The 24,436-nt window shown below is 35.9% G+C and overlaps 2 protein-coding genes across 4 annotated transcripts in view; both read right to left on the bottom strand.

The window, feature by feature from the left end:
* Window positions 1–278: 278 nt before the first annotated feature.
* Window positions 279–5,802, bottom strand: LOC138691960 (zinc finger protein 234-like). Its single transcript, XM_069814640.1, has one exon. The coding sequence runs from the start codon at window positions 5,525–5,527 to the stop codon at window positions 3,689–3,691; it is 1,839 nt and encodes a 612-aa protein (XP_069670741.1). The 5' UTR covers window positions 5,528–5,802; the 3' UTR covers window positions 279–3,688.
* Window positions 5,803–6,400: 598 nt separating this feature from the next.
* Window positions 6,401–24,436, bottom strand: part of LOC138691958 (zinc finger protein 664-like) — a 37,740-nt gene continuing 19,704 nt past the window's right edge. For all 3 annotated transcript variants that reach the window (XM_069814637.1, XM_069814636.1, XM_069814635.1), the window contains exons 5-8: window positions 20,657–22,147; window positions 10,535–10,635; window positions 8,991–9,131; window positions 6,401–6,483 (exon numbers count right to left, since the gene is read on the bottom strand). In XM_069814637.1, coding sequence (XP_069670738.1) covers window positions 21,313–22,147 — 835 coding nt within the window. In that variant the 3' untranslated portion in view covers window positions 6,401–6,483; window positions 8,991–9,131; window positions 10,535–10,635; window positions 20,657–21,312. The remainder of the gene's footprint in view (window positions 6,484–8,990; window positions 9,132–10,534; window positions 10,636–20,656; window positions 22,148–24,436) is intronic.

Raw genomic sequence — 24,436 nt, 5'->3', positions numbered from 1 at the left:
TGGAACACGAGCAAATTTATCTAGAGAAAATCAAAACTCGAGTGGGATTTGACTATTACACGATTAGAAGAAAGTATATAATGATTAGAAGTAACAAAGTACTCCAATACAATAAAATATTAATTGGCTTACGAAAATGTGTCTTCAAATGTATTATTGTACCATCTGAATATTACGCTAGATGGCAGTAGTGTTTTATGATTATGTTTTCTTGTTATCAGCTGTGCCAACTATGGAATCTTCATTGAACTCTGTGGACGGTTACTAGTCAAGAAGGCTTTGTAGATTCAGTTTCATTTTTATTAAAACATTTGCATTCCACTTCAATCATTCGGATCCCAGTAATCAACGTCAGTTGACAGATGATTTTCAATAAATCTTAGTATTAATCAATCTCTGATACGTGACTGTCCATAATATCATACAGTAGAAGCTATAACAAACATAACCTAAATAATATAAACAAGTGTTAGAAAGTTTTAATTAGGTATGATGAAATATACAAGAAACGTTTCAATTAACGATGATGACATAAAAATGAGAATATAACAAAACTTACTGAATGGGAGTAAATACAAATCACAATTACAACACAATACAGAAAAGGGTTAAGGTGACATTACTAATTGTACATTAATTAGTAGATAAAATTATAACTAAGATACTTGAGTACAGATATCAATACAAGATATTCATTTACACTGTAGAAAGTATTTAGAATCTACCATCCATAAATTACAGATATTACAAACTCAAATAATGTAGCTTGCGTACATTTAATGGTAAGTGCTTAAACGAATCTTGTACCAATACAAATAAACCATTGTTCTATTTTGTTTGTGTGACATTTGGTTCCGTCAGTAAGTAGTTATGTCTTGTGTCGTAACTATGAACTTCAGACTTACGATGATAATTATTTATATTTTTCTTTATATTTTAGAGGCACTTCTACAGGTGCAAGTTCATTACTGTCAAAATTCTTTCAAGATAAATAGACATAAAATGTGCGTCATATGCCGAGACTGTTAATGTAAGGAGAGCTACTATCCAGAGAAATGCAAAACATCATCCCAAGGTTCGTGACTGTATACTAGACTGTGGTTAAGCTACGGCGATGATCGTCACGAAGTGTTTTCTCTATCTGCCTACATCGCTGTGAATTCTCATTTGTTTTGCTGCCATAACTCGACTCAATATTTCTACATGGCCGTCACTAAATATCGATTATTGAACATGTGTGCCGCGATGTCCGTCCTGAAGTTGTTTCAGAACCAACCTCCAGCGATCTGTGTCCCGTCCGACGATCTATGTTGGCGATCATCGCTGTAAGGAAACCGTGCGCATTCATTTTAACTGCTAGCAACTGCAGGCGACAATTGCCAGCGATGTAAGCCTGGCGATGATCGCCGTAAACAAAACCGCACCTCTAGTTTGAGGGACGCTTGGTCAGAAAGTGTCTGTGCGTTGCTGCATTACTACATAGTTGTTCTTCATTTAACAGAAAATACCTAAAAACAAATTCCTTAACAGAGAACTATGTACATGCCAGCTAATGCTATCAAAAGACTCACCTTACGTACAGCAAACATAACCCCGGTTGTGCCGTTTATATTTCGGCACGTCATTCTTTTCCTTGCCATTTCTTTCCTATTCTTCTATCCTTATACAACTCGTCTATCTTGTTTATTGGTTAGAGTTTCAGTTGATATCAACCTTTCCTCTTCAATTTTGTAGAATATTATAATCTTTGGTATCCGCATGGTATCTAAATTCCGTCGACACGAATGTGTCCAACGAAATATAAATTTGTTTCAGCTATGGTAGATGGCTCTGAATGAGTATAGTATAAATCTTGTGGATATCATTTTGATGGATTGAGTTTATGAAAGTAGTTGTTTGGGTCGTCGATGTTTGTATTTCCTGTTTATATCATATCTGCCAAGAGAATTTATTAGTTTGTTGCTGTTGAGTGCTGCCTTGTGATAGAGTTTATTTGTGATTTTTTTTGTATATATTCGGGAAGAGATTCTATTTGGAGGTAATCATGAAGTTGTCGTGTACTTGTTCCCCATCCACTGCCGTGAATGGTTCTCAGTGTTTTGTTTTGGATAATTTGTATTCTATCTTTATGCTTTTCTCTGTTTGTTTTGATTATTCTAACTCTTCATAGATGACTTGTAGTTTTTTCCTTTCTGATCTAGTTCTTCTTACTTTTCAAAGATGGCTTACTTCCTCTCACTTTTCCGTCTTTCCATATTCTCTGGTTTTGTTGCTTTAATCTGGGATGAGTTGAAACAGAGGGGCCAGTTAATATCTGGCTGGGGAGCGGTTAGTATTTTATAATATCGTTTGCTGATTGGTTTTGACTGTAGCTCCAGTTTGAATTTCGCCTGAGAAGCTTGTTGTATTTCGGTTGTAGCGTCAGTCTGCGATATGGACTCATTGAGGTCGGGTGCGTGCCGGCAGGCTCAGTGAAATGAACACTGTTGGGGCGTTAGAAGTCTGGGACTACGACGACTTGTTGAGGAAAGTATGTAGTAGCGGGCTTTACTATGTGGAAGTTAAGTTAAATCTGCCGGGGAGAGATTCGTTGGGGTAATACGTATCGCCAAGCGAATGGAATGATGTGGAATCTGCTGTGAAGACTCGTTAGCAAAGGATACGTTCCATTGGACGTTTATAGTGTATGTTTCTACTGATGTGCAAATCTTTAGTATGTCATTACCGTCATTATCAGTAATGGATAGTAGCGTTTGGCTGACGTAGCCGGAAAGTTTAGACTCAGTGGGTTTTGATGTGCTACTAACCATGAACTGCATTCGATTTTCTGTCTGGCTATCGTGCAGTCAATTTTGGCCAAATACCGGTCGGTATTTTAATTTGATGTTACTGAATCTCAAGCTGTGCTGTAACTAAAAGTCTACCACAAACTACAAGAAGTTCTGGTTTACGTTTTACTTAGTCATTACAGCAGAAACTATTTGACGAGTATGGAATTCGAAATGGAGGCATCCATTGTTGTATGAAGTTTAAGGGAAGACCAATTTGAGAGTAACGGTTATGTGTGTGTTGAGTATTGGTTATGCGTGAGATGCGTCGACAAGATGGATGTCAGCAAGGAGGAGTAAATATCAATGTAAAGTGACTAGTTGGGTTTGAACAACATGAGCCTGTGACGAAGATATATTACGTGTGAAGAAGTTATTTTGTTGTCTACTCTAAATGAATGATTGTCTTAAACATAGGGAATGTGTGTTGTTACTCAATTACCTTGACGTGCAGATTACCAACCTGATCGTAACGTTTCAGGGCAGGGTTATTTGGTATAATTAAGATATTTATCATTTATTTCAGCAATCAAAAGTCCTACCTGACCCAGCGACGGTTCACGGTTATGGACGTTGCAATTTTCCACAAAGCAACGGCGATCAGATGACACTCAAGTGAATAATCCACACTGTATTTGTTTTAAATCTACTAATTATCCAGCAGAAATTTACATAACAGTGTAGTGAAACTTAGTTACGTGTGAAAAGATGTCTTTTGAGTTAACATTTAGAAGTGAAACATTTACATCCCGATCACAGATAACTCCTTTTGCAGATATCACATTTAAATGGTGACTAGCCCGTGTGTAGGCGGACACAAGTAGACAATAGTCTCTCGTGAAAAACAATATGCACAGACATCACATTTGGATGGTTTTACGTATGTGAGTCATTAAATGTCTCTTTAAGGCTCCCAAATGTGGAAAACACTTCCCACACACGTCGCATTTAAATGGCCTTTCACCTGTGTGTATACGCACATGTTTCTTTAAGTTTCCCGTTGCTGAGAAACTCTTTCCACATACCTCGCAATTAAATGGCTTTTCACCTGTGTGTATACGCATATGTTTCTTTAAGGTTCCCGTTGATGAGAAACTCTTTCGACATACCACGCATTTAAAAGGCTTTTCGCCTGTGTGTATGCGGGCATGAAAGTTTAAATCTCCAGTTGTTAAGAAACACTTTCCACAAGACTCGCACTTATATGGTCTTTGGCCAGTGTGTCTGAGAATGTGTTTCCTTAGATACACCATTTGAGAAAATCTTGTTCCACAAATATCGCATTTGTATGGCTTTTCTCCAGTGTGTACGCCAGCATGTGTGTTTAAAATTGACCATGTCGAGAAACACTTTCCACATACCTCGCATGTATATGGCTTTTCGCCAGTGTGTACTCGTATATGCGCCTTCAAATGTTCAGAGTGTAAAAAACACTTCCCACATTTATCGCACCTATATGGCTTTTCCCCTGTGTGTTTTCGTACATGCAACTTCAACTTTCGAGAGTGTGAAAAACACTCGCCACATATATCGCACTTGTATGGCTTTTCCCCAGTGTGCATTCGTACATGAAACTTGAACTGTTCAGAGCTTGAGAAACACTTTCCACATACCTCGCACGTATATGGCTTTTCGCCAGTATGTATTCGTAAATGTGATTTCAAATTTCCAGACTGTGTAAAGCACTTCCCACATACCTCGCATGTATATGGCTTTTCTCCAGTGTGTATTCGTACATGCAACTTCATCATTCCAGAGTGTGAAAAACCCTTCCCACATATATCGCACGTAAATGGCTTTTCGCCAGTGTGTATTTGTAAATGCAACTTCAACTTTCCAGAGTGCGGAAAACACTCGCCACATATGTCGCACGTATATGGCTTTTCCCCAGTGTGCATTCGTACATGCAACTTTAACTGTTCAGAGTGTGTGAAACACTTACCACATGTCTCGCACGCATATGGCTTTTCGCCAGTGTGTATCCGTACATGCGACTTCAACTTTCCAGATCGTGAAAATGACTTCCCACATACCTCGCACGCATATGGCTTTTCCCCAGTGTGTATTCGTACGTGCAACTTTAAATGTCCAGCCTGTGAGAAACACTTTCCACATTCCTCGCACGTATATGGCTTTTCGCCAGAGTGTATTCGTACATGCGCCTTCAACTGTCCAGAATGTGAAAAGCACTTCCCACATACCTCGCACGCATATGGCTTTTCGCCAGTGTGTATTCGTACGTGCGACTTTAAATGTCCAGACTGTGAGAAACACTTTCCACATTCCTCGCACGTATATGGCTTTTCGCCAGTGTGTATCCGGGAATGTATATTTAACAGCTGTAATCGCGTGAAACACTTTCCACAGAAGTCGCATTTGACTGCCCTCCTGGCGTCGTGTACGAGAGCATGTCTCCTAAAATATGTCGATCTTGAATAACACTTTCCACAAACCTTGCATTTGAATGACTTTTCAGTTTTGTGTATTTTAGAATGAAGATTCAGTGATTGCTCAGTAAGAAATTCTTTGTCGCACATATCACAGGTGATAACATTACGACTCACATCGCTAAAGTTTGAACACTCTTCCCTCTTGCTACCACACTGCGTTGATTTGTCTTTTTCACGATCAATGCTGGCGGAATATCGTAACACGCTCTTCTCAACATTATCGACAATGCTGAAATGAACATTAATCATTATATTTTATACATATATCACACAATTATAAAGGAGAATTTGTTTCTTATTGGTGTCTTGGTCTTTATACCTGTTTCTGGGGTTGTTTGGGGCGCTAATTCAAAAAATAATAATAATTCATTTATTTAATCTGGCAGAGCTAAGGCCAGTAAGCCTTCTCTTCCGCCCAGCCAGACTCTAATATTAACTCTAATTGAATACAATTGCTTACATAATTATTACGTTAATATCAAGACCATAAAACAGCATGAAAGTAAATAATGAAAGTTGGATAAGTAATGTTAGTGTGACATTAATAAACATAGGTAAGAAATAGATATAATAATATTAATAATAATAATAATAATAATAATAATAATAACGGGATAATTTAGATATTTATCTGTGGTATATATAACCATTAACATTGAGAAACCTGAAACAGCTATTATTGTTAATAAGAATTGTTAAAAAAATATTTCTTGGGCCTATTTTATATTGGTTTGATGTTGTTATGTTTTATTTAACGACGCTCGCAACTGCAGAGGTTCTATCGGCGTCGCCGGATGTGCCGGAATTTTGTCCCGCTGGAGTTCTTTTACATGCCAGTAAATCTACTGACATGAGCCTGTCGCATTTAAGCACACTTAAATGCCATCGACCTGGCCCGGGATCGAACCCACAACTTTGGACATAGAAGGCCAGCGCTATACCAACTCGCCAACCATGTCGACAAATTGGTTTCATGTCTGACAGTCCCTGAGATTGTGCATTGTCTCACAGTTCTGTACATACAAAAAATGTTTTATTGTATTTAGAAATTGTAAGGTCAATTTTCTCTATATTTGGGCCGATTTGACATGGAATAGCTCAAAATTACTACAGTACACTCACCTATCAGTCAACACTTCATCCTCTTCTGTATATACTTCTACTTCCTGTTCCTGCTTAACTCTGTCCAGATCCAACAAATCTTCCTGGAAAAGTGAGTAAATCTTGAAGGGTTTTAGCTGACCATATGCGTCAATGTTTTCCTATGTCACAGATCTCACTATTCAAACCTAGTGAATCCAATTTGACTCTTCGGTAAGGTTGTAATGACTTTTACTCAAAATCCAAAAATAATTCCCCTGAACTGCATTGATTTGTAGTCCGGATCAGCCTACTTAATATCCCGAGAGTGAAACCGAAACATTTTTCCACCATTACTACATATGCTAGCGGATTATGGTGATTTTCTAGTTTGAAGTTTGAGTTTTTTTTTCCAAACCTCGTTTCGAATTTCAGTATGGAGAGATACTATATCTCGTAGTGATTTTCTAACTTATGTTGGCAGCAGTGACAGCAGTCGTTGGTAGTTCAAATTTTGAAAATTCAAATTGTTCTATATTTCTGATCCGATTATTGGAAGCAATTGAAATTTGAACATACTAATAATTAATTAATATCAATATAAATATTAATACATAATAGTAATTTATGTGTTCATTGTGTTTTGGTTACAATTCAGTATTATAGTCAGATAAGTGCAGCTAAATAAATATAATATACTGTGTGATACATGTGATAAAAATGCCATTTCACATTTCAATTAATTTCTTTCGCGTTTTCATTTTTGTTATAATATCGCCAAAGAGACGTAATAGCAGGGCAGTGATTCCTTGAACACAGAAATGTGTGCCATTCAGAATACCCTTTAAGAATCTACAGTTCAAATGTATAATGAACTGAAGAAAGACAATAATGAAGAAAGAATTATGCGCAAAGAGACACCAATTATAATTAGAATAGCAAAATTATTAGACGTTAGTATTCTTAAGCATACATTTCAAAGTGGTATTCCATTGACGGAGTTTGTACTGAGCATTTCACTAGCTCAAACAAAATACATTTTTAGGTTAGGTCTCGTGAATCATAAACTGTTTACTTAAAGCAATGAACTTTATGCTGTCAGACAAAATACATTTTAATGTTAGATCATATTAATCTACTACTGATGGACATAATGTGCGAGAGGTCTAGGAGGAAAATATAGACCTACTCTTTCACAAATTCTTGAACCATTTAAAAACACCTCCCAACATAAAGATGAGATGAGTTAAATAAGGAACCGACCTTTCTTGTTAATACAATATTATTATTATTATTATTATTATCATTATTATTATAAGGCATTGTGAATTAACCGTCAGTAGTGATATCTGATATTGGTTGGCAACACTGAAGAGTCGGCCAAATTAGCCTATTAGGAACTGTACTTATGTAATCCTCACTATTCGTCCTTCATACAGCCTTTCTTTAATTCTGTTGCTTGTACTGTAACACATTGGAATCAGTCTCAACCTTGAAAATATGCGCTTTTCATTCAGTCCGCGAATTTATTAATATTATTGCATTACGTTTTCACAACACACTTGCACATTCATTTGTGATACACATTGTTGCTGCAGATTCAGAACATTCATAATCTCAAATAAATTTTGAGCTATGAGACCTGGAATTTGTTGTCATTATGCATGCTTTGAAAACAAGTGAAGACAGGTTTCGTGGGAGACAGCGAAGGTTATGGAGATCGAATTCTGTAGGAATCGGTTTAAATGCCGATTTTATAGCTCTAAATACAGAACATTAAAAAATATTAATTTATTATGATTATTATTACGATTATGATTATAACTAATTTATTATTATTATATTATAACTAATACCATTATCATTATTATTATTTATAGGCCTATTATCATTTTATTATCTTTCTATAAAGGTACTTCTTAACAAAGTTAGAGGACTTCCAAATCTCTTGTGTCTTGTATAAGCCTTTACATGTGTTTGTATAAGCCATCATTCAATGTCTAGGATAGTAATTGCTACATGAATAACAACAAAATAACAATTTTCGTAAACTTAAATTATATCTGTTCCTAGGCACAATTTTTTCCGTGCATTTGAGATAATTCTCTGTTCCCTGCCAGAAATATAATTGCGAATTACAATTTTTTTTTCAAATCCAAAACGTTGTTGTCCTTGTTCTGAACCTCACAAGTGATAGCAAGAAGGCACTAATTATGAGGCAACTAAGTCAGGAGATAAGAGGGTAGGGTGGCCAGTTCCTTTCCCCTTAGTCTAAAATGAAAACTAGTCAATTTTTTAACGTAATGGAAAATTGGAAAACACTTAATAAAATTCGACACTGTTAATAGGTCTGAGGTACGTAATCCGTAACTGCTATCATGACGTCAGTAACACGAGTGTCGATTTTACTATGCACTTACTCAAGGTCGAACACAGCGAGGATTGTGCGATTTTCACAGCATAGAACCAATACACCAAGTGGAAGGTATATAAGCAGAGGAAGCAAAATACTGCTTGTAGAAGGAGGGATGGCAGTGGAAAAGTTGGGAGCCGTTTCATAGACGTCATGATAGCAGTTAAGGGTTTAAACTGCGCTACATTCACATGCGTATATTGACAGTGAACCACTTACATCAATTTCAGATTTCACCACAGGAAAGTTAATAGGCACTGGTGTGGTGTCTTCAAACTTTATCTCTGATTTGATATCGTAACTCCAGTCAACGCACACTGTCTTCATGCTGGATGCTTCCAGATGCGATAAATTCATATCCTACAGAACAAAAATACATCGTGAATAATTTTAGGAGGTATTTTAAAGATAACGTCATCTGGAACCGTCGCCAATCTGGTTCTGCATGGCAGCTATTACCTAAGGTGTATCATAATGTGCACGTCAGTAAGGCAGGTAACACACTTGAAGAGTTTTCGCCAGCGAGAAATGTGTTGCGAGAAAGAGGCGAAGAGCCTTCCTCCACACACTTGGCGAGTTCTCGCTATCACAGATCACACCTCGCTATGATCAGCTATGCACTGCCTTCATGCAGAAAGCATTTTTCTGATTATAGTAATCACTCATTGGGGGAAATATTATAGGTTATGTATTTACATATATTGTCGTACTTAAATATATAACCTGTAAGTATATTGTCATACTTTACAAATTACGTACGAACGCTGCTATGTTGAATCTGAATATTCAGATGATGAGAAAATGTAGTTATAAGAACATATTTTGTTAATGAAAAGAACAAGCAGGCCTAAAATTAAAGCCAGAAATATTTGTAAATCACATTGTATCTTACGAAAATATAGGCGAGTTTCTGTCACTGATTTCCATTTGGATGATATTACTATACGTTTAGGCGTTATTTCAGGTTGAACAGACCACAGTTTTTTGCCATTCATGATATGATAGAGGACTCTTTGCTATATTCTGATTAAAATTACGTAAACTGTTAAGACATATAGATAAATTATTTCAAATATTTAATGAATACTATTAAATCTCATCAAAATAAAATATAGCCATATGTATTTTCAGATAATCTGATATTTGTCTCCAGATTTCTTCTTTAAGTTTCGTGTTTTTACAGTTTTCATCCCGTGCGTCATATAAATAGGCCTACGGGTGACATCGTACAAGTTCGATAAGTTTCTGACTGCAATTGACAGCCATATTTCCTCATTTTCAAATAAAAACAATACAATTCATCGCCACCTGTGACATCTTTTTCTACATTCAATCGTCATAAAGAGTATAAATATCAAACATCTTTGATAAATGTGTGAAGAAAATTCGCTGAGCTACCGATTCCAACGAGAAACTCGCGCGAGGTTTTTGCCTCGAACGAGAATCTCTTCCAGTGTGTGGACGTCCATTTGAATCCATGTTATCAATTTTTTAATTTTCTCGCAAAACATTTCTCGCTGGCGAAAACTCTGCAAGTGTGTTACAGGGGCCTTACACAGATACCTTCACTTTTGTGTGAAAATTTCTTCCTATAAGGAGAGTAGAACCAACCCACACTTCATAATGGCAGGCTAAATGATGACGTCATACACCTCACATCACGACACTCTAATTTATTCTACTGAATATAACGTGTGGAATTAAAGCTTTCCTCTCCTGTTCAACACACAGAACTAAAATACATAGCAATACTTTACTGTTACCTGAGATGAAGTCTTATTCTCATCCATTCTGTGTGTGTTATCATGTGGTAGCAAGCCAAAAGGGTCATCCTCAGACTCCATCTTGTTCAAATCCGTCATAACTGAAATAAGAGGTTATGTGATTGCCAATGATTACAGGAACTGAACTGCTGGAAAGCATTTACAATAGTCCCATCGTTCTCATTTCCGGCAGCCAATCAAGTTGCAGATTGGCTACATTTAAACGTGTGCGTCTTGTAATTCGCTGATGAAGAAGTCATGCATTTCCTAAGGCTCGATAAATACTTAATCGCCCGCCATTTTGCCTCTTTCGTTGGCGTTCACAGAAAGCACACGAGGACGTTATTTGCCGCTCATTTATTTACTCAATTACAGTGAGTTTGAGTTATTATCATAGGAGCTACGACATGATAATGTTTAACGGTTTGGCAAATAGATCCCTCGTCTGGTAGCTCGGCAATGAAAGAACAAAAGTGGCGAACGATACTACCTACCTAGACTTTATAGAGCCTTCACTTCCTAAGACGTAAGCAAAGAGGAGGAGTCACGCCGGGAATAACAGCGTCGCGGCTATACAAGTTACAACATCGCCACTTCCTCAAACACATTTTTACATAAGACATGTTCTATAAAATTTATTAATATAACTCGTAGATACCAAATGTAGTCCCAATATGACACAGAGATCAGTTAATCTCATATCGACATTGCAACAGTGTCCATCTTTTCTTGCAAGAAATAAACGACAATATATATAACCTAGTCCACACCTGTGGAGTAACGGTCAGCGCGTCTGGCTACGAAACCAGGTGGCCCGGGTTCGAACCCCGGTGGGGGCAATTTACCTGGTTGAGGTTTTTTCCGGGGTTTTCCCTCAACCCAATACGAGCAAATGCTGGGTAATTTTCGGTGCTGGACCCCGGACTCATTTCACCGGCATTATCACCTTCATATCATTCAGACGCTAAATAACCTAGATGTTGATACAGCGTCGTAAAATAACCCAATAATATATATATATATATATAACCTATGTTATAGCTACTGTATATCTTTTGCATAAGCCAGGCATGCCAGAACCCTGCACATTGTGCAGTAGTCTCTGTGCGATGTGCACTTTCTATTCCCCTACCTGGAGCGAGTGAATCGTCTTGGAGGGGAACGTGACAGGGCTATGTTTCAGTATGGGTGCTGATTTCGCTGTGTCCGTGAATGAGTCATGATAAATAAAGTGAGGAGTTCACAGATAACGAAAAAGAGAAATTACGAATCATGTAACATAATAATTGTTATAATGTTTTCCTCAGCGAACAATAATTATTTTAAATGAAAGGCTTTCACCCGCCCATGTAGAGGTAATAGTCTCGTGACAGTTTAGATCAGATTAGTATATTTCTCAAAATATATTGCCAGCGCTTATTTCTTAATCAGTATTCTCGCAACAAAACGAACTTGGCAATAGCGCTGTTTTAGAGTCTGTACTAATACAGCCATCAAAAGTTAGACGACTTACGACTTTTATTTCATAAGCTGGTAAGTGATAAGAATATATAGGGAGGAATACATGTGAGGCTCTTGAGGTTGTAAGGAGCGAAGAAAGCAACTATTTGCAAGGCGGAAAAATTTTGTGCAAAAATATATAATGGCAAATTTTCCATCTCGCGTTACTATATTATGCTACTATACTTACATTAATAAATCTTTAAACCTGACATAAATAGAATATCGTCACTCCAGAGCTTGTGAACTACGCTTTTAATTTCTTTCAGTAACGATCCCAACTTGTCGATACTTGCTCTCAACGTTATCCAAATATACTATACGTGAATTTAAATTCTAAGCTTAATTTGTAGTATTTATTAATATTACTTTTAATTTATATTGACATACAGCAAGGAAATGATTTCAGTGTAAAAACTTCACAACGTCCTACTGCATGTAATTAAATGGGAGTGTAATATTTTCTTCAACATTTGTGTACCAATGGTCCCAATAAATAATAATGCTTGACGAACAATGTAAGAGTAGGGTCTATTACTTTATAATAATTAGTACCTACTACGTAAAATGAAATACTTGTTCGTTTTTTGTTGTTTCGAAATTACTGCAATATTTTTTTTCTTCTAATACTATATAAAATCATATTAATAAATTATGCTTTACAAACCACTACTTTGTGAAGTATAACTGAGTAAGCCTAAAGTTTTTTGTATTGCAATTGCCAAGTATAGACACTGATAATAACCGTGTTTATTTCCCTTCTGCTAAGTGTGTTTATAATGTACAAATGCCTATTTAATCCAACCCTAGAAGCGCAGAATAGATTATTGTATTGTACACCCCTCCAGCTAAGAACTGGTAAGAGCAACCCTTGAATGATGCAGTCTGCACAGACCGGCGATCCGCGCACGTAACTGCACATTTAGAGTCTGATTTCTAGCATGCCTGGCATAAGCAATGATCTGAACGTCAATGGTAAAGATTCGGTATTTACATTCTGGATGAAACTAGCGCTGAGATAGTTACGGTGATTTTGGTTGTGAAAATCGTTGAATAATGTAAGGGATATTTTGTCGAGATGACCTCGATCGTATATGCAATGTTTAACAAAAGCCTAAATTAAGAAAACCTAACCTGTCACAGACTGGTATCATATGGAAGATGTATAAGCGAGTACCAAGGGAACTATCTCAGCGCTAGTTAAGCTGAAAATATTACTACTATAATAATACAGAACTTTTCAAAAACATAGTAGCGAAAACAGACTCTTACATAGGATATATATATGCGGATTTCATCTTTTTCTTATGGACATAATGATCACGTTGACCAGCAAAATATAACCGTGAGTACCACACTGCAGACCTACTTTCTCGGGCATCAGGGAGATCATATTTATACATTTATAGCTAATTAACCATAATACACCGTTACGTAAAATTTGCCACTTTTATACTCACATTAGGATGTGCGTGATAATTACTTTTTCGTAAGAAGTTACAATCAAATTTTGAATCGCTTCTTCCTTTTATCTTCCTTCCCCTCATTCAGCCTACATTTTTCCCTCTCTCTCGTTCTTTATCTTTTACATATAATTCATGTTAATTTAGCTTATGGGTCAATCCATGGAATACCGTATAGGACATTCGTGCACAAAAATAAAATTTTGGTTGGTTTGATCTATGTATCATATCTTATTTAAAAGTAGGCTACATTGTGTCTAGTTTAGTAATTTAGCACTGAAAGTGAATCTATTTTCATTATTTAGTGAGAAACATACATCAAACCTACCATTGTGCACTTAATTTCTAATATGGTTGAAACAGTGCAACTTGGCAGTCCTGTATTTACCAAGTGAAGCTATATCCACATGGTGGATTTTGAGGACAGACTTTGTTGTGTCTAGTTAATGTTCCAGTGGTGGTTGGGTAGAGTCGCGTATATTCAAACTTATTTTCAGGTAAATCAAGCAAATGTAAACAATCTGTCATACCAATAACCAAAAAATGCTTTTCTTTATAAAAATTCAGTAACACATGTTTTTTACACTTAATATTGCAGCTATGCCGTGTTAATTATATAAGCAACATGTGGCTTACAGCTGTTTCGGTGTATACTGTACACCACCATCAGAGCTTATATAATTAACAATCGTAAGTTGCCAATTTATCAATCATTTGTAATTAAGTGTTAAAAGTAGTGTACGAAAGCTTCAAAATAACATAAATTATTCAAGGCTATAGTCTACGTTATCCCAGAATATAATTATACACTTACAACTTTTTAATAAGTCTCAAATGTAAAAAACTGTAACGTATCTCTTCAACATTTTAACATTTCCGTTAAAACAAACTTCTAACAGACTCTGAACAAAAACTTTATTCCCGTAAAAGGCATAAGCAACAACTAACTAATCTCTAGCATCAAAAGGGCCGTGACGCTGGAATAACCAGATAGTGACGAGATTCAGAAACAGATGCAAATTGAAAATTATGACGTCACACTTCAGTTTCTCGGTAGTTTTAGATTTATTCAGTCCTTCGTGCTAGTGCAATTCGGAATAAGAAGGAATGATTTATTGCGTAAGAGATAAAATGAAGCGTTCATAAATCTACACTTAACAAACTTCAATAATACACGTCGATGGTATTGGAGGTTAAATTTTCTGCTGCAGTTGCAAGACTTGCTAACCTTTTGACAGACAAGCGCTTCCACTGGACCCAAACAGTTTCAAAATTCTTTATAATATTTTGCAACATTAGCCTACATTTTTATTGATTTATTTTACTACGCTTTGTCAACTATGACGTTTAGCTACCTTCTGAGTGAAATGTAGGTCACACTCCAGTCAAATGAGTCCCGGGTCCAGCGCCGAAAATTACACAGGATTTGATCTTATCGAGTTGAGGGAAAATCCCCGAAAAATGCTCTATCTTGTAACCTGCACCAATCTAGACTTGACGCAGGATGCACTGGTTTCATGATCAGCCATGATAACCATTAAGTTTACTACACAGTTGTGAACTATATGCATAATACTGGCAACTCCGGCCAATTACAAATGCATTCCAAGGTTATTTCACTCACTAGTGTCGATTAATACCAGAGCATAATACATAGGACATGCAATGTCCGGTTGCACCTCACTTCAACATATTTCTCCATTGATATCTGTAAATTCGGTGCTATTTGAAAACGGAAGATTATTTACTATGCAGAATATTCGCGTGAATGCTATACAGAGCTTCATGAATAGTTTACTTATGAATGATGAAGAAAATAGTCTTACATTTGAACTTTATACCATTTCTATACTAAGTAAACATTAGGATTAATTTTCCATTCTGCAAATTCCATTCTTAATAGCTTTAGCCATCTCAGAAATGCCCTGATTTTTTAAAGCAATATGACTTCGTATTATCTACTAGTTTTCCAGATTATCTTTGCTCTTTTGTTCAGAATGAAACGAAACTCTCTGTGAAGGAGTAAGCTCTCAGGTCCAACAAAAAGATGCGTCCCTCATATCGCAAGGTTAGCAAGAATAACATGTAATACGTTTTGAAAATATAGTCCCTAGCTTTCTTATGTATAGTCAAAGCATATCGGTGATAGAGGTACGAACTCTTTTCTCGGAGACAGTATGACCACAGTTTACTATATACAGTCACGAAGCTCAATACTTACTAATATGCATCCATAGATAATTGCTAACCACCAGGATAACAGAGCCTTTCCTTAGCAGACGATAAAATATATTGTACTTTCGATATCGTGTTCTTTTGATAAAATTAACACCTTTCTTTCACTACTGAAATATGAAATACGAAGGGTTGATATATTATTTTTATAAAGTATATATTTTACTTTATAAAATCACCTCCCTGGATCTCTAACTCTAACCTATTTTTTCTTACAGTTTATAGTACTACAAACGTCTCTTTGTCCCATATTATTATTATTAATATTATTATTATTATTATTATTATTATTATTATTATTCAAATTATTGATTTTAGCCATTTACAGTTATTACAACTGATAACGAACATTTCACAGTTCACACAACTGTTCACAACAATGCGAAATACGGTCCAGTCAATGCCTTTTCGATCTAGACCAGGCCGTAAAATATGTTCGGGTTTTCTATTTCAGTGTATGGAGCTCAGTGAATTATTATATAATAGCTTTATTGCGTATCATAGCCAAGTTTTATTTAGTGTAATGTGTCCATAAGTTCCCTTTACTTCTTGTTGCATAATATGTTACAGAAATATTAATTATAAAACTGTGTTATTTTAATGCGAAGAGAATTTTACATGTTAACATAACCTCTTCGGTGACGGCTATGAATTAAGTCTAAGGACAGCACTAGATCTGTTCGCTTATCTGCTGACACATTTTACACAATTGTGGATTACGTGTCGCGAAAAGCATAGTAAAAGATGTAAATGTAAAAAATGAAAATTTATTGTTTGAAGAGGTGGAGAATTTCAAATACCTCGTAGGAAAAGAAACAATTGAGGAGCGTTTTTGCTAAACTCGATAGATATACACAAAACTATTTTTCTCAGAAGACGAGTTTTATTGTATACACAGTTTATGTTGAGGGAAGGAGATATTTCTAATCATCCTCTACGCACGGTATGGACCTAGTTATGCAAAATCTGACTACATAGGATGATACAGAAGCTAAACATCATATGATTGTGATATATAGCTCATTTTCGCAAAATTTTGCTTCTATTGGTTTTAGCAAAAACGTTCCTCAATTATAGATGACACTCGAAAAGAAATTAAAATGAAGAATAAATGTGGGAAATGCCTGCTATTATTCGGTCGTGAAAATTTTGTCAACTTGTCTGCTGTATTAATTTCAGAGGGGGATCCAAATTTAGCGAATTTGGATCAGAGATAAGGATGCGTACATCTGAACACCCAAGGAATTTGGTTAATTAGTTGGAATCCAACTACCTTATGACATATATTTACAGACGATTCACATAAATATTTATCATATATTGTCAGTATCTTTGGCTTGGTGATGTGCGTCCAGAGACTCTACATATTGCAATAATATAGATTATGCCATGAAAAAATTACTCACATATATAGATCTCAAATCCTTATACGTTTATGTGTAGAGACGTAGTAAATTTTCCCATTTGAATGTAGAGTAAACTATCAATATCCAACAGTTTATGTGATTTAAAAATTTAAACAAAAAATTTAATAATTTACTAATGTGTGTATATACTGTAAGTGTTTTCGAATCGTAATTGTCCCAAGACTTCAACAACTTACAATTCCTTAAATTAGAAGACATAATCGTCTAATTGTTTCTGAGATATCGTGTGCATATAACATGACTTTGTCTCTAATCTCCTCAGAAACTTGGGACTAGTGCTTGACATCCTCAGCAATATCACTCGCTTTAATAAAAGTTATCTCTAACATACACTATTTACGGGGCTAGAGTGAGATATAAGAGAATAAGTGTGACATTTGTTTTTTGTTCTTATTTTTAAATGCGGAAGAGAATGAGATATGTAACAACGTTATTCAAATCAATTATGTTACCTGCAGAATTATAATATCATTACATAGCAATATTAATGGACGTCAACATGTTTCGTGAAAGGGCAAGTGTTCAGTATATTGTGCTTATTTAATTCACTTCATTTTTAAGTTTAGGAACAGATGCATTATAGGACCCACCCTAAATATAAATATATGCAAAGTCACGAAAAAAGGTCAACGAAAGTACTGTTTCGATCAATTAAATGCTCGATATATATTGTTTTCTTTATGTTGCCAACCAATCAATATTCTTGTAAATTAGTTTGATCATTATCAGGCTTCGAGACTTCGGACCCAATAGAGCAGTTCAGTGGGAAATCCGCATAACGGCGTACTGAGTATAGTGGTAAAGCGTACAGTGGGTGGGGGTACTGTAGAATGAATGCCAACAAATACGCAAAGGAAAACGCTCTGCATTTGAAGGTTCTGACGAATAATTTGGTTTTAATACAAACTGTGTCTGAAACTATTACACGGTTAGAAAAGTCAGAGCAAGAGATGCCGGAAGTCTTCAAATTAATTTAGATAATGATGCAGAGAATTAATGAGACATCAAGTACACCGGTTACTAAACGTGTAAAACAGAAGTGGAAATCAATTTTATGTAAAAATAACGGATATGGAACATTGTGTAACATAAACAGCAAATGAGTGGACATAGAGTCACCCGAGAAAAACAGGACTGCCTCTTGGAGACTGCTATGATTTTATGTTTTTCGTTTTGCTCCTATCACGTCATGCGAAGTAGAGCGCAGCTTTCTATAGTACAAACTTTGGCAGATAACCGAAAAAGATTTACGTTTGAGACACTGAGAATGTATCTTGTAGTAGGTACATTGCAATTCGGTACTGTAACTGCACTTCCTAAAGACGACGAATAGGATAAATGAAAAAATTAAAATTGCTACATGCTTATTTCCACCATTAACACCGTGTATAATTAAACACAAATGCTTATAAAAGTCAGGAGAATAAATGCTTTTCACATTCTTATCATTGTGTAATGTATATTTACTTTCAGAATGTACATATGTGTGTTTCCCCATACTACTGTACTCTACTCTAAATAGCAACGTTGTTACCTCAACAGATTTCTATTTACCTGCATCGAGCCAACAACCTATAGTGCATGCACAGTAAACTTATTGTATCGGGTCCAAAGTCTCGAAGCCTGATCATAATCATGGCGGCAATTTCGAATGCTATAGTTAAATATAAAAAAGACGTGGATTGAATTCTCCCTCTTGATTCAAAATGTAGCCATCGAAATGAAAAATTATGGAATTATAAATAAGTTGTAAACTTTTTAGTTGCTTGATTTATGAATAAAGACATGTACACTATGTTTATGATTTTTTTATGTGAATGTGGTTTACTTAGAAGTGAAATGTTTTGCGAAACATATAATCCTGGGATGAAACTGAAGAATTTAAAAGTAAACGAGATGAACTCCTGTGGAGATGTCATTGGAAATTACAAGGTATTAAATGATAGACACAGGAATGCCGTATCGTAGCACTTTGTGAAATCGCTCGGATAACAGAGAAGATGAAACGGAACATCTCCAGTGAGGTCCATTGTAAAAATGCTAATTTTACACATATTTTGTTTTTAATTCTTTGGTCCAGGGAAAATACTAGTAAAAACGTGTTTTTGTGAAAGACTTGTATTTCCCTGGACCAAAAATGCAGTATAAATGGAGTGGAATTAGTATTTTGTAATATATCATAAAGATGACTAATAAGAACTTAATTTTATTGTTGTATTAATACCAATGTTGTATTGTTTGAAAGTTTAATGTTACTGTGTTTAAAGTTTAGCTTGGGTTTGTTTCTTTGACTTTAGTTTGAATAAAATTTAATATATTGTATAAAAAAGGTCACTAATATGAGCTTAATTTAATTGTTGTTGGTGTTATTAAAGTATACATGTTTATAGTACTATGTATTTAGTTTTGTTAAGGTGACATACTTGTTATAATAATCGATAATATACAATATATAATCGATACTATGGAATACTCGGGGTGGGTCCTATAATGCATCTGTTCGTAAGTTTACAGAGATATAAGGAACGCATAATGTGTAATTACGAAACTCAAGTATACAAACATATATATAGTACACGGTATTATTATTTCAGAAATTGGAGCAATTATTATGGCCTGTCTTACCATAAATTATGTTACAAACATGTGCCGCATTCTATAGATTCCGTTTTCAGGGTATTGAGCCACATTTACGGCAGTCTGTACTGGGCGAAAACCACGGCAAGAGCTTATTCCAATGTCTGGAATGCTCTACAGTTGCAAAATATTGTCGAAGGTCTGGGCACTTCCTGACTCTGAAGTTGCACGAGCAGAGGGAACAGAAGTCAGGATATTATCTCAGAGGTATGCAAAACAATTTTTATCACAGGACTATTACTCAATGCTGAAAAAATTTCACCACAGAAGAGTTTTAGCCAGGAGGATAATTAGCTCTGAGGAGCGTGAGATTCACTTGCCACAAACATCGTTTTTGAATTACGTTCCGCATATGTGTAAGCGTGCATGACTTTCCCGACTATGAGAAAGACGTTCCACACACCTCGCATTTAAATTGATGTTTCACAATATAAGCGTGCATGTGATTAAATTTCAGTTCGCTTGCACTTTAATGTGACCTTTCGCTTGTATGTATGCGTCCAGTTTTATTAATAAAATAGAGATCTTGAGAAAGGCTTTCTACACAACTCTCATTACATTAACCTTACGACAGCATGTATACATGAATGTCTCTTTAAACGATCAAAACTTGAGAAAGACTTTCTACATATTTCTCATTTCATTGGCGTTTCGCTTGTGTGTATGCGTGAATGTAAGTTTAAACTTACAACTAAAAAAAATTGTAATATGCGTTACAAGGGCGGTATGTTGAAATTTTCATGTACGAGGCAAAGTTTGAAAAAAGCGAAACGTAGTTGAGCTTTTTTAATTTCCGAGAATTGAAAGAAAACATACCGCTCGTGTATCGTACATTATTTGTGCGAAGATCGTTTACATACCTGAAAGAGGAATTTCTAATTAGTTGCAATGAAATCTCCATCTTGGTTTCTGTTCAATGTCGGCAACTATCTTCAACATTGTTGCTTTAAAATGTTTTCTGTGTTTACTATACTCCAGCAGGCCGTGAAATACGTCTTTTTTTTTTCCCCACTCTACAACGAGTCTGGAATCTTGTTGATTTTTTCACGGCTTCCTTAATGTTACTTGCATCACGAATGCAGTAACGTTAGTGGAGTTGTAGAGTTTATTTAATTTTTGGCAAATATTTAAAAACAATAATTAACAGTGTAATTTAAGTGAAATTGCAGTGGTAAGTGTCCAATTGATAATTATTACTATATTGAACGTCTCTAAAAGTAATATGTTAAAAATCTAGAGCAGTAAAATCAATATGTCACTTAAGCGGTAAGAAGAGGGAAATTGTTGTGTGTGTTCGGTTGGGAATACTGAATATGGAATTTTAGACTTTCCGCGAATTGGTTTTGTGCGGAAACCAAGCAAATACGCACGATCTCGCACAAAAAACTTCCCACACTGTACGTATCTGAATGGCATTTCGCTTGTGTGTGCTTTAAATAACCCAATTGTTAAAAACACTTTCCACACAACTCGCATTGCAATGGGTCTTCGCCACAACGTATGGGTGCACGTTTCTCTAAATCTTCAAATCAAGAGGAAGGCTTTCCACACATTCGTTAGTATGTATGCGTGCATGTCTTTTTAAATTTGCCAATTTTGAATAAAACTTTCCACACAAATCACACTTGAATGGCCTTTCGCCGCTATGTGTGCGTGCATGCTGTTTTAAATCGGCAGGTCTTAAGAAAGACATTCTACATAAGTCACATTCGAATCGCCTTTCGCCAGTATGAATGCGTTCGTGGGCCTTTAAATAATCAGACCTTATGAAAGACTTGCTACACAAATCGCATTTGAACGCCCTTTCGCTGGTATGTAAGCGTACATGTTTGTTTAAATTTCTCGTATGTGAGAAAGTCTTGTCACACGATCCACATTTGAATGGCCTTTCGCCACTATGTACCCGTGCATGAGCTTTTAATTCTTCAGATCTTACGTAAGACTTTTTACACAACTCGCATTTGAATGGCCTTTCGCCTGTATGTATTCGTAAATGTCTTTTTAAATTTACCAAGTGTGAGAATGATTTTCCACACAACTCACATTTAATTGGATTACCACCAAAATGAATGACGGCATGCGAGTTTAAATTTGACGATGAAGAGAAACGCTTTCCACAGTCATCACAGCTGAATGACTTTTTTGTTTTGTGTGTATGAAGATGAAGTTCCAGTGATTGCGGTGTTTCAAAAACCTCGCTGCATATATTACACTTGATAGAATAATTACGTCTGACGTCACTAACGTACGAAGGGACTGGAATATGGCTCCCACACTGCATCAATTTGTCTTCTTCACTATCAATAACAGCAAATTCTTGCACCATAATCTTCTCAACGTTAACCAGATTGCTGAAAAGAATACAAAAATTGATGTCTTCACAATTATAAAATAAATATGGTCAGATCATTTTTTTTAATTTTATTGGGTTATTTTACGACGCTGTATCAACATCTAGGTTATTTAGCGTCTGAATGATATGAAGGTGATAATGCCGGTGAAATGAGTCCGGGGTCCAGCACCCAAAGTTACCTAGCATTTGCTCGTATTGGGTTGAGGGAAAACCCCGGAAAAAACCTCCACCAGGTAACTTGCCCCGACCGGGATTCGAACCCGGGCCAGACGCGCTGACCGTTACTCCACAGGTGTGGACTTCAGATCAATATTTAACAACGATTATATTACACACACACAACACACAATCTGTTGCTCTCTTTCAGGTGAGTTTAAGCATTTATACAAATTTGAATTTCAATGAAAAATTTTGTACATTTTTTTTAATAGGTAACAGCCATTACACTAGCGAAGGAAAAAAACACTCGATTTCGTATGAGTAGTCACCTTTCATTTGTAAAGTGTTTATAAAAGTGCAACTTTATAATATCAAAAGTACAGTTACTACATTTCCAGTTCCATAGTATTACAATTTCAGATAACATTGACGAATAAACGTTTTTGTTGGTGTCTTGGTTTCTACACAAGCTATTGAGGTGATTTGGTGCACTGATTCAGAATGACATTGCATAAACCGTATCAGCTCTAGTACATTATGCAACGAGCCTATAATGGTAGTAATTAAGACGCGAGTATGTTTGTTTATGAAACGAGCGCAAGCGAGTTTCATAATTTTCATACGAGAGTCTTAATGACCATTATAGGCAAGTTTCATACGATTTTTTATCCTCGACCATATTTCTAACTTGAAATTATTCAGAAGTATTCATGTTATGGTTATGTAAGTGAGGAGAGGAACGGACCTGAATTGTGAGGTGTGCGCAGACGCGAAAGTATTGATTTTTTCCGAAATACGAATGTCATTGACCTTGAAATAATCTAGAGAATAACATGAACATTAGGCTTGAAATAACCTGGAAATTGATTCAGAACTGAAAAACGAGATGACAAATTGAATTATTTGAATATTATTTAGAATTAACGCTAATTATTATAGTAACAGAACATAACCTTCTGTGACAGTATTGGATTTCCAGCCTCCGTGACTTTTCGCTAATTGCCTTTCGATTGCATATCCGAGAATAATCGATACTTGCGGTGTCATAATGGTGCAATGGTGATTTCTCATTGGCTGAACAACTGAATTATAATGAATAGGTGTACTTCAATGAGGTGCAATAAAGGGCTACTAGCAGGTGTATAATTACTATATTTCGGCATGGTCGAGCATAAAATACTGTACATTATAATTCTAATTTGTTACATTAACCGTATTAACTCGGAGAAGGTTATCATGGTTTAACAGAGTACATAAAATTTAGATTTCGTCTTTGGACACAACTGTATATCGGTGTCTCTTCTATTATTACCCACTTTGTGTTTTTCGTGTGCATTACATAGTATCTTTATTTATTTTATTTTTTGGGTTATTTTACGACGCTGTATCAACATCTAGGTTATTTAGCGTCTGAATGAGATGAAGGTATTAATGCCGGTGAAATGAGTCCGGGGTCCAGCACCGAAAGTTACCCAGCATTCGCTCGTATTGGGTTGAGGGAAAACCCCGGAAAAAACCTCAACCAGGTAACTTGCCCCGACCGGGATTCGTACCCGGGCCACCTGGTTTCGCAGCCAGACGCGCTGACCGTTACTCCACAGGTGTGGACTTTTACGTGTTTGCAAGTATAATTTTGCACCCGAAACATTGGATTCTGAAATGTAAGTGCTTAATTATATCACAGTTAAATCACATAGAAGGTGTGTACAATTATACTCCAACTCATGTCGTTTGATTTCTGGAGATCGAGAGTCACAAAGGATTGGCCAATTCAAAATGGCCGTGCTTCAATTATCGAGACATATTTTGCTATAGAGGTTGTAAGGGGTATAAGTGCCATTATTTTAACTGATGACTATTCATGTCGTAAGGAAGAAAAAATTTCCTAACGATTTTTTCTAATTGCAATACTTAACTAATAATTAAAGTTTACAATATTAGACTTTTTGCAACGTTGATGGATGGGGAGGAAGGTGTTTATAAGTACACAGTACAGCTCAAACAGATACATACAAAACAGATGATCTATTCTAATGCAGGAGCAGATCCAGATAATACCAGTGTTTACGTAAAACGAGCAGCAAATACAAAGTTTCAATCTCATTAATAGATCATTAAGGTTAATTTA

This window comes from Periplaneta americana, chromosome 16, assembly GCF_040183065.1.
Source record: "Periplaneta americana isolate PAMFEO1 chromosome 16, P.americana_PAMFEO1_priV1, whole genome shotgun sequence".
In the NCBI taxonomy this organism is placed as follows: Eukaryota; Metazoa; Arthropoda; class Insecta; order Blattodea; family Blattidae; genus Periplaneta; species Periplaneta americana.
Note: the sequence above shows the minus strand (reverse complement) of the source record. Positions and strands in the feature narration are given on the sequence as shown.